This window comes from Nomascus leucogenys, chromosome 22a, assembly GCF_006542625.1.
Source record: "Nomascus leucogenys isolate Asia chromosome 22a, Asia_NLE_v1, whole genome shotgun sequence".
Taxonomy (NCBI): domain Eukaryota; kingdom Metazoa; phylum Chordata; class Mammalia; order Primates; family Hylobatidae; genus Nomascus; species Nomascus leucogenys.
The window spans coordinates 112,037,571-112,049,639 of NC_044402.1; the positions used below are offsets into that span (position 1 = coordinate 112,037,571).

Genomic DNA, 12,069 nt, shown 5'->3' on the forward strand with positions numbered 1-12,069 from the left:
ACAGGCCAGCAAAGTTCTGAGGAAGGTTTTAGGATTTTGAAAATTAATAGTGGCCTATACTCAGTATTCAGGCTTTACAAATACAGCACCAGTGATATATGTATCATAAAAAAGCTACAAATGATAGTTTCCTTAGAGCAAAGTCAGAAACTAAAATTTTTGCAGGAATAGTAAGTCAAACCAATATTAACCTTTTCTAGCTTGAGACTGAAAAGTTAGAATTTTTTCTTTGCTCCTCTTCAGTAATAGATTGTCTTAAGAATTTCCCCTGAGCTCAGTTCTTTGCCAGTTCACTGGTGGTTTCACCTTTTCAATATTACAAATAATACTTTATTATTATTATTATTTTTTTGAGATGGAGTCTCACTCTGTCACCCAGACTGGAGTGCAGTGGCATGATCTCGGCTCACTGCAACCTCCGCCTCCCATGTTCAAGTGATTCTCCTGCCTCAGCCTCCTGAGTAGCTGGGATTACAGGCACCCACCACCACGCCTGGCTAATTTTTGTATTTTTAGTAGAGACGGGTTTTCACCGTGTTGGCCAGGCTGGTCTCGAACTTCCGACCTCAGGTGATTCACCCACCTTGGCCTCCCAAAATACTGAGATTATAGGCATGAGCCACCACGCCCAGCCCTATAATACAATTTTTAACATAAAAATTAGAAGCCAAGATAAGAGCACAAGCATCCTAGGAACCTGTGTAGAAAAGCATATGTGGATGAGAGACTCAGGTTCCTTGTTCCAAAGGCCAAAAATATTGAATATTAAACATGAGATTCCCTGCTCTCCTCAGCCTGGTATGACCTATAAACAAATGCTAAATATTTTCTATCTGAAATTTTAAAAGTCATATTTTTAAATGATGGTATTTTTTAAATGTCATAATTAGGGTATTCTAACTATAAACATATGTCTGTCCTTATTGTAGTGATTTCCGATATTATCCAAAATAACACATAGTTTACATTTTTACTTTATGCCAAACAGTAAGCTTAGCACATTACAAATATCATCTTATCCTTAAAATTACCCTACAAAATAGGTAATACTGTTATCCCCCTTTTCAAGAGCACAGAGAGATTAACTAACTTATTAAAGTTCACACAGTTAGGAAGTGATAGAGATGAGATTTGAACCCAGAATCTGTAGGCTAAACACAAACTAGTACCAGACCACACATTTTAGATTCTTATTTTACAGTGTCACTTGTAATTAGTATCTATGACCCATAGTAGCTCCCAGAATTGTTTTGAGTTTGCTTTATTTCAATAGTTAAAACATTGCTTGAAGAAGGTCCTCCACAAATATTTATCTAGCACTTTCTCCTGAAAATGCAGCATAGATATTAATGATAAAATATGTTCTCATGAAGACAATAACAAGTATTATTCATGATAGAAGTTTTTCTCTTATGGAATTAATGATGAGACACAACTACAGATAAAATGGTATGCTCCCCTTCAGTCCTCTAATTCCAGAGTGCCGTTGAAGGCAGGTCACTTTAAGCTGCAGTGATGTGCGTGTGTACGGAGAGGAAAGAATGCAGAGTGGTTTGGAGACCTGGCTCAGGAGTCAGAGTTATCTGGTATAGCACTCAGGCATTTCAATATATTTGTGTGTCCTTTTGGACTTAACTTCCCATTTTCCTCATCTATAAACTGGGGAAATAATGAGCCATATCTGCTAGAGTTTCAGTAAAGATTTAACAACACAATGTACATAAAGCACCAAGGATACGCCAGGTGTGTAATACACACTTGATCTACATGGGCTTATTCATTGTCACTGTTATTCCAATGCAGCTCTGGACCCAGAGCCACACATGCCCACCCACAGAGCACACGCAGTGCTGGAGAGGAAGTGGGCCTAGGAGGGCCTGCAGGTACAGGCAGCTGTAGAGCTGCCGGAAGCTGGGGTGATGCTTGCCCCACTTTCCTGTAGACACTGCAGGTACTGTCTGCCTGTTGTCACACAGTTCATATGCTGGCTTGTGATGGAACCTTGGTCCCAGGATCTGTACTGTTTTCCAGTTTGCTACACTGTCTAAGGTGGCTTTTAACTGGAACCCAAGTGCAAATAAAGGTTGGTATTCAACTCCTGACTTTGTGTAGAGAAAACAGTCCTTATGGTCACTCCCAGACCACAGCAATCAGTCATGATTTTGTTGAATAATCAAAGCTGAATCCATACAAACAGTCCTTATGGTCACTCCCAGACCACAGCAATCAGTCATGATTTTGTTGAATAATCAAAGCTGAATCCATACATGGTAGGGTCAGTTAAGGATGTTTGCTTTGGGCAACAGCCTACTTTTTGTCTCATATTAAATTAATATCTGAGTTAAACAAAAACAAAAACACCTCACATACACTATTCAGAATCTGCTAAATTGTCTTTTCAAAACTGCTTGCCCAACTTATTAACAATAACTATAAAAGAAGAAATTTTCATGATTTCCTAGTATCCTGGATTCATAAAGCATCAAGAAGGCATATGGTATTATATGAGCATGAAATAACAACATGGACTGCTCTGCTTACCAAATTCAGTCAAGCCCAAAGGCAGCACATGCAGAGGGAGCATGACTGCCTGTAAGAAACAAACAATTTTGGTGTTTAAGTTTGTGTTTTCTATCACATAAAATGTTATAGAATGATGAACTAATGGAAGAATGGAAAGAAAACTTACAATACAAATGAAAATATTTTACAAAATACTTCCTTATAAGGAAGCCCATCAGACTAACAGTGGACCTCTCAGCAGAAACCCTAAAAGGCAGAAGAGATTCAGTGCCAACATTCAACATTCTTAAAGAAGAGAAATTCCAACCAAGTATTTCATATCCAGGGAAACTAAGCTTCATAAGCAAAGGAGAAATAAGATCTTTCTCAGACAAGCAAATGTTGAAGTAATTTGTAACCATCAGACCTGCCTTACAAAGCTCCTGAAGGAAGCACCAAATGTGGAAAAGAAAGACCATTACCAGTCACAGAAACACACTGAAGTACACAGATCAGTGACACTAGAAACCAACCACACAAACAAGTCTGCATGATAACCAGCTAACATCATGATGACAGGATCAAATCCACACATTTCAATATTAATCTTGAACATAAATGGGCTAAATGCTCCAGTTAAAGGCACAGAGTGGCAAGCTGGATAAAGGCACAAAGTGGCAACTAAGACCTACTAGTATGCTGTCTTCAAGAGACCCAACTACATGAAATGACAATAATAGGCTTAAAATAAAAAGATAGAGAAAAATCTGCCAAGCAAATGGAAAACAGAAAAAAAATAGGGGTTGCAATTCTAATTTCAGAAAAAATAGACTTTAAACCAAAAAAGATCAAAAAAGACAAAAAGGGGCATTACATAATGGTAAAGTGTTCAATTCAACAAGAAGACCTAACTATCCTAAATATATATGTGTGCAATACAGGCACACTTAAATTCATAAAGCAAGTGCTTAGAGACGTTCAAAGATATTTAGACTCTCACACAATAATAGCAGGAAACTTCAATACCCCACTGACATTATCAGACAAATCATTGAGACAAAAAAATTAACAAAGGTCTTCAGGACCTAAATTCAGCACTAGATTAAATGGATCTAATAGAAATCTACAGAATTCTCCACAAAAAAAAAAATAGAATATACTTTCTTCTTTTTTTAAGAAAAATAAAATTATTTTTTATCTTTTAAACTTTTGGGGGGTACATAGGTGTATATACTTATGGGGTACAGAATATACATTCACCTCATTGCCACATGGTACATACTCTAAAATCAACCACATAATTGCACATAAATACTCCTCAGCAAATGCAAAAGAACTGAAACCATAACAACCACTCTCTCAGATCACAGTGCAATAAAAATGAAATTCAAGACCAAGAAAATATTGATGTTCTTCACAGAACTAAAGAAAACGATTTTAAAATTCATATGAAACCAAAAAAGAGCCTGAATAGCCAAAGCAATCCTAAGCAAAAAGAATAAAGCTGGAGGCATCATGTTACTCAACTTCAAGCTATACTACAGGGCTATGGTATCCAACACAGCATGGTACTGGTACAAAAACAGACACATAGACCAATGGAATAGAAGAACGAACCCAGAAATAAGACTGCACACCTTCAACTATCTGATCTTCGACAAACCTGACAAAATACAAGCAATGGGGAAAAGATTTCCTATTTAACAACTGCCTAGCCATATGGAGAAGATTAAAACTGGACCCCTTCCTTACACCATACACAAAAATCAACTCCAGATAAATTAAAGATTGAAATGTAAAACCCAAAACTATAAAAACCATGGAAGACAACGTAGGCAATACCGTTCAGGACATAGGCATGGGTAAAGATTTCATGATGAAGATACCAAAAGGAACTGCAACAAAAACAAAAATTGACAAGTGAGAACTAATTAAATCAAAGAGCTTCTTCACTGCAAAAGAAACTATTCACAGAGTGAAAAGACAACTTACAGAAAGGGAGAAAATTTTTGCAAACTATGCATTCGACAAAGATCTAATATCTAGCATCTATATGGAACTTAAACAAATAGACAAGAAAAAAAAGAACCCCATTAAAAAGTGGGCAAAGACATGAACAGACACTTTTCAAAAGAAGTTGTGCATGCAACCAACAAGCATATGAAAAAAACTCAACATCACTGATCATTAGAGAAATGCGAATCAAAACCACAAAGAGATACCATTTCACATCAGTCAGAATGCTGGTGAGGTTGTAGAGAAAAAAGGAACACTTATACATTGTTGTATGGTGGGAGCATAAATTAGTTCAACCACTATGGAAAGCAGTCTAGCAATTCCTCAAGGAGCTAAAAACAAAAGTACCATTCCACCCAGCAATCACCTTCCTGGATATATACCCACAGGAATATAAATAACTCTGCTATAAAGACACCATGCACACATCTGTTCATTGCAGCAGTATTCCCAATAGCAAAAACACAGAATCAACCTAAATCCCCATCAATGGTAGACTGGATAAAGAAAACGTGGTACATATATACCTTAGAATACCATGCAGCCATAAAATGAACAAGATCATATCCTTTGAAGGAACATGGATGGAACTGGAGGCCATTATCCTTAGCAAACTAACAAGGAACAGAAAATCAAATACCACTTGTTAGCACATATACGGGGGAGCTAAATGATGAGAACGCGTGGATACATGGAAACACACACTGGGGCCTACCTTAGGGTGAAAGGTGGCTGAAAACAATGCAAATTTATTCTCTTACAGCTCTGTAGGTTGGAAGTCCACAATCAGTTTCACCAGGCTATAAAATCAAGGTACAGGGAGGCCTGTATTTCTTCTGGAGATTCTAAGAGAGTCTGTTTCCGTATCATTTCCAGCTTCTAGAGGTGCCTACATTCCTCAACGCATGGTCCCTTCCTCCATCTTCAAAGTACACTGCTCAGCTCTGATCTGTTCTTACGTCTTCTGTCTCCTGCTCTGATCCTTCTGCCTCCCACTTACAAAGACCCCTGTGACTACAACGGGCCGATCTGGGTAATCCAGGATAATCTCATCTCAAGATCCTTAATTTAATTACATCTGCAAAGTCCCTTTTAACATGTAAAGCAACATTCACAGATTCTGGGGATAGAATGTATTAGCATCTTTGAGGGTAGGATATTATTCAACCTACCACAGGTAGATACCATTTATTACGTTCTTTTTGCAGATGAGAAAAAAATATAGTAATTATTAATACCACTATATACAATGAGAAACAAGAATTCAGAGGCTAAACAATACAAACTCACAAAACTGAAAAGTAGGCACCAACATATAAACATAGTGTTTCCACTACACAATTCTGCTCCCGAAGTAGAAAAAAATAATAAAGGAAGGACTGCCTGCTTAAGGGCAGATTTTGTTATTTTCTTGGGTTAAAAATAATTACTATATATTTATTGAATGGCTAACTATATGTAAGATCCAATTTTAGATTCCAGAAATAAATAAGAATCAGATATAGTCAGTCTCAAGGTAATCTTTCATCCTTCCATATATTTAAATATCTATAACTCCTAAATGTATATATACGGTACTGACCAAATTTAACTACCTCATTAACATTCCCAGTTTCATGTTCTATAAACTTTTCCAATGTGCCAAGTCTGAAACTCAACTCTTGATTTTTTCCTACAAATGTTCATCCCCCATCCTTCACCACCTCAGGAAATGATCTCACCGTACTCCCCTCCCTCACCACCCATAGCTAATCAATAATTGAATACCTTAAATTTTGCCCCCCAAATATATCTTAATTCCTTCTACTTCTCCTTATTGGCATTGCCTCCAGACTCCTTATTAGTATCTTTATTTTCATTTTTTTTTTTTTTTTTTTTTTTTTTTGAGATGGAGTCTTGCTGTCGCCCAGGCTGGAGTGCAGTGGCGCGATCTCGGCTCACTGCAGGCTCCGCCCCCCGGGGTTCACGCCATTCTCCTGCCTCAGCCTCCCGAGTAGCTGGGACTACAGGCACCCGCCACCTCGCCCGGCTAATTTTTTTTGTATTTTTAGTAGAGACGGGGTTTCACCGTGTTAGCCAGGATGGTCTCGATCTGCTGACCTCGTGATCCTGCCCGCCTTGGCCTCCCAAAGTGCTGGGATTACAGGCGTGAGCCACCATGCCCGGCCCATTTTCATTCTTATATCGCCTCAATCTAACCTCCATACATAGACTGCATGATCTATTTAGAATATAAATGAGATTATGTCAATTGCATGTTAAAATACTTCAGTAACTACCTACAGCACTTAAAACAAAATTCAAATTTTTCTTGCTATACTGGGTAACCATATAACATGTTCTGTTTAGGACTTTTCTGTGCCTGTTGTCCTGGCATAACTAGTAATACAGTCTCCTTTCATGCCTAAAATTATTCCACTTGGATGATAAGTCTCTTGATCACCACATCTGTAGAGCCCTGTGTGATCTTTCTTTTGCCTAAATATTATTCTCATAGCTGAAGCCTTCTCCCTCAGGACTCAGCGTCTTCTCTTAAGTCTCCCTAGTAGTTGGCTTTCTTTAAAATCTGAACCACGGTATTCAATCCTGTAGTTAATTCTTTCATTTGTTGAATGTCTGTTCAATCCATTAGGGTGCACAGAGAGAACCAGGCCCATATCTGCATTGTTTACTCCTACATACCTCAGTCAGCATCGTATCTGAAACATGATAAGAGCCCACCAGTATCTGTTGAAGATTAATGACTAAATAAGCTTACCATATAGACAGACACACATAGTAAATGTATAGTATGACATTTACATAATATAAATGTGTTCAAGATATCAACTACCAAAATTAATACGAAAAAGAAAATAATTATTTCTGGCTGCAGAGAAGGGTTGACTAGGAAAGACTCCATAAATGGAGGATGCCCAAACAGGCTTGATGGATGAATAAGATCATGCAGCATGAACCAAGAAGCCAAGAGAAGACTTCTAAGCTTAGGGGATGGCATTTGCAAAGGCAAAAAGGTATAAAACTGATTATTCAGGAAACTCAAAGTAGTTTCTCTTATTCGAGTATACAATGTCATATAAATGATATATTAATAACATAAACCTTAGGGACAAAACCTAAATTGTAGAGACCACAGCAGAAAATACAGACAGCCATAACAAATTTGAAGCTTAGCCTTTTTTTTTTTTTTTTTTTTTTTTTTGAGATGGAGTTTCCCTCTTGTTGCCCAGGCTGAAGTGCAGTGGTGTGATCTCGGCTCAGCACAACCTCAGCCTCCCAGGTACAAGCAATTCTTCTACCTCAGCCTCCTGAGTAGCTGGGATTACAGGCATGCGCCACCATGCCCAGCTAATTTTGTATTTTTAGTAGAGATGGGGTTTCTCCATGTTGGTCAGGCTGGTCTCAAACTCCTGATGTCAGGTGATCCACCTGCCTCGGCCTCCCAAAGTGCTGGGATTACAGGCGTGAGACATCACACCTGGCCTGAAGCTTAGCTTTGTTTTCATTTATAGTCCTAGAATGATTTGATAAATTCTATTGCATATTTAACTCACCCTATAAATTATAGAAGTTCTTAGATAAATCCATTTCTGCAGTGTTATATTTCAAACTTCTTGCCATAAAGAATCCTCACAGTTGCAGTTATTACATAACAGTCACAAAATCATAATACATAGTCCATAAGGAAACTCTACTGAGAGTTATGGTGTATAGAACTAAGCTGAGCTGTTCTTTCAAATAAATTTTTTGGTTTAAATTTCAGTAATTATGTCAAATTTCTTTTTTCTATAATGTGCTTTTATTCATTATTAGATTATTAAAAAAAGGCCAAAACCACTATGTTATTATTTTGGCATTTATATTGTACAAATGTATAGACACAAATATCTATGGAATTTTAAAAGACTTCGGGTCATATTTTGATGTAACTAAGAATTGACATAATTAAAACTCATCATTGACCTATTTCTCTAGAAATAGAAAATTATCAAGAAAGATATCTGGTATAGATAATCATAAATATTTGCTTCGAACATTTAGAATGTATACTAGAAGTTGCACACTAGCAGAAAGCATGACAAGAATGCTTTGTTTAGACTCCAAAGTGTTTCAAAAATTAAGATTTAAATTTGGGAAATCACAAAATATCCAGAATTCTGGCCACTCTTAAAAAAATTAAAAGATCAGATAACTCTAGTAATATTCCCCAAATCACAGTCCCCTAGAAACTAGCAGATGCTCTCTGTAACCACACACCCACCTCCCCCATCACCCCAGACCACTGCCCTTATATATGTGACATGCCTAAGCCTTTGCGTAAGACTAAAACTCTCAACCATTAAAAACCAATTGAAAATCATCAAAAAGACTAAGAATATATTTAGACTTTGCTCATTTGTAATACTGAGAGTTAAACATACAGGCTATTTTTAAAAATCGTCTAAATATGAAAAAATTCAGACATTCAACCCTTTCTTTCTTGGGTTTTATTAGTTAACTAGACTATACCAAAACAAATAAGCCAAACAAATCCAGTATAACAATTCCTCCCCCTGACTAGCAAGCTATTTGTTTTGGCATCTAGTCAATTCAATAAAAATGATACAACGCAATAATCTAAAAATATATATCATGCAGTTAATCTGTAGTTTACCTAAAAGTACCTCTCTGTTATTTATCTTTCAATGTAGCAAATATACTTTATTTTATTTAAATGGGAAGACTTGACATATTTTCAATAAGAAAACTGTTGCAGGTTAGGAAATATTAACCTAAAAATGTAATTTCCATAGAAATTGACAGGCACTTACCTTAGCTATCTGGACACACCAGTTAAGCAGCAGTTGTGATCCAATGTTATCCTTGTGCTCGTGGACATACTCCAACAGGCAGCCATGGGGCATAAGTTGAGTAACCAGCTGGATGGTTGGGCTCAGACACACACCCAGCAACCGGACTAGGTGTGGATGATCCATACTTGCCATGATCAGAGCTTCCTGTAAGAAAAAAATGCAATACCATCATTTCAACTCAAATTTTCTTAGATTTAGAGTTACTTGCATTGTACTAATGGTGCTGATGTTGTTTTAAAATGTACTCTTACTCAATGGAATGAATCAAAATGAAAAGATATAATTTCAGTTATTATATCTTTAAAGTGATTGAATTCAATAAAATTAAATAAACAACAAAGTCTCTACATGCATTAACATGGAAGCTGTTATACAATAACTGCCTACACAATTAATAGCAGTATTTTCTCCTTTGTAATATGAGCAATATGAGATTTTATTTATTGCCAAGTAAATCAAAATGAATTCCAGTTTATATTATAGATTTTTTAACCTTTAACCTTTGCTCTGGTAAAATAATGTATACAAATTTAGTTAGTTTCAGGTAGAGTAATGTGAGCTGAACTTTGAAGTCACTCATTATTGGTGTAGAGTTGGACAGCTTACAATGGTGTCATGTATAAATCGTAAATATGGAAATGTAGATAATTACAAGTAATATGTCTATTGTCAATTTATATAAGATAATAAACATTTTAATAAGATATTTTGTTTCATAATTTTACCTTTCCTCAATTTATTTCATTTTCAAAATTATAAGTGATGTCTTATTCATAGATTCATAAAATTTGAGAGCTGAGACTACAAAAATTTGACTACTCCAACTTTTATATTTCATAAAATGAGAAAACTGAGTTATAATTTTGCATCAGAATCATAAAGGCACCGCTGCTTAATGGGGATAAAAGTGGACATATGATGGTTATTTAGTGCATATCAGTTAGCTTCTAATAAAAAGTTATTATAAGACTCTTTATTGTAATTTGAAATAGACATAACCATAAAATAAAGGTGTATGTACTTTGTTACGGTTTGATATGTGCTTTTATATTATGAAAGCCAATAAGATATTGTTCATCTCCTACGAAAACAATAGTAAATTTTTGCTTTTGAAAAGCTATGTAATATCACCTACATAGTATTCTTGTCAATAATATTTAATTTGAATCTAATCATGAGGAAAAAATCAGACAAATCCATATTGTAGGACATTCTGCAAAGAAACTGGCCTGTATTTATTTAAAATGTCAATATTAGGAGAAACGTAAAAGAAGGGTATCATGTTCAAACTAACATTTATTACAGAAATAGGGCAATGTTGCATCTTTGGCTCTTGGATAAAAAAATATATAAAACATTCTTGGGACAACTGAGGAAATCTAAATAGGGACTATATATCATGTAATATTATATCAATGTTAAATATTTGAGAGTGGTAACGGTATTGCAGCTATGTAAAATAGTATTCTTTGATCTTAGAAGATCCTGAAGTCTTTATGGATGAACTATCTTGTGTCTGCAATTTACCTTCAAACAGTTTACTCACACAGGGAGGGAGAGAGATATATAATATATGTATACATATCTGTGTTTTTGATGTGTCTATACACATATATACACACAAATGCACATACACATAGAGGGTGTAATACATATATGGCAATGGATTATCAGTTGGTTTTTCTATATGAAGGTACAGTGTTCATTGTATTGCTCTTGAACATTTTCTATAACTTTGAAACATTTCAAAATAAAAAATTGAGGACACAAATTATATTGAGTTTCCATTTAAGATGGCGTGGCAGATTGAATTCACAAATTACTTCCCTTTCCTCTCAATTTCACTATACTGACAAAAAAAGAATTAACTTTAAAAGGCAGACACCAACAATCATAGAAAGGAGGCAATAGAGATAGAATAGTAAAAGTAGGAAGTGGCTTATCAGTGTTAGCCAACTTGGTAAACATAAGCAATCTGAAGCCTAATTTAATGGGGGGAAACTGAGAAGCAACCCAATAGTGTATAATACCAAAGGCTGAGGAGTAGTAGTACTACAGACCTCCATAAACAGACCAAGAAGAACTGTTTTCAGCAGGATTGCTTCAAAGTACATTTAGGAAACACTTAGACTACAGATCTCCTTCTTCCCTTTACCTCTAGGAAATCTTAAACCAAAAGAACTGTGGACTGTGGCTATCAGGCAAAATGGAAAGAGAAGTACTCTGGGGAAAGTAGAAGTATTGCGTAAATTTACATATGATAAAAATATGGACCATTTCTTTCATTCCATCTCCTAAATAGAGCTGTGACTTCAAAATTCTCAAAGTTTTGTTTCCACCTAGAATTTTACACCTAGCAGCATTTCAACCAAGTGAATGCATACAACAGACATGTTCGGACATGCCAAATCTTGATACATTTACCTTCTATGCCTTTCTTTGTAAACGTGCTCATAAAAATGGGAGGGGGTGTTAGAAGAGTACATAAAATCAAGGAAACAAACATCAAGCATGAGATATGGAAATACAAAAAATATAGTCAATAATTTTCTAGAATAAAAGCTATACAACAAACGGAAATAGCAGCCAGCCCAAACTGGAACAGGACAAATAGCTCTGGGAAAGGTGACCCAAGAAGATGGAATTGATAGAATGCCTGATGAACTTAAAATACATTAAGAAAGTACTTATTTTTCTA

At 35.8% G+C, this 12,069-nt stretch overlaps 1 protein-coding gene across 2 annotated transcripts in view; it reads right to left on the reverse strand.

Moving 5' to 3' along the window:
- Positions 1-12,069, reverse strand: part of ERBB4 (erb-b2 receptor tyrosine kinase 4) — a 1,163,189-nt gene that overhangs the window by 176,106 nt on the left and 975,014 nt on the right. For both annotated transcript variants that reach the window (XM_003254031.3, XM_003254029.3), the window contains exon 20: positions 9,330-9,515. In XM_003254031.3, the coding sequence (XP_003254079.1) occupies positions 9,330-9,515 (186 nt within the window). The remainder of the gene's footprint in view (positions 1-9,329; positions 9,516-12,069) is intronic.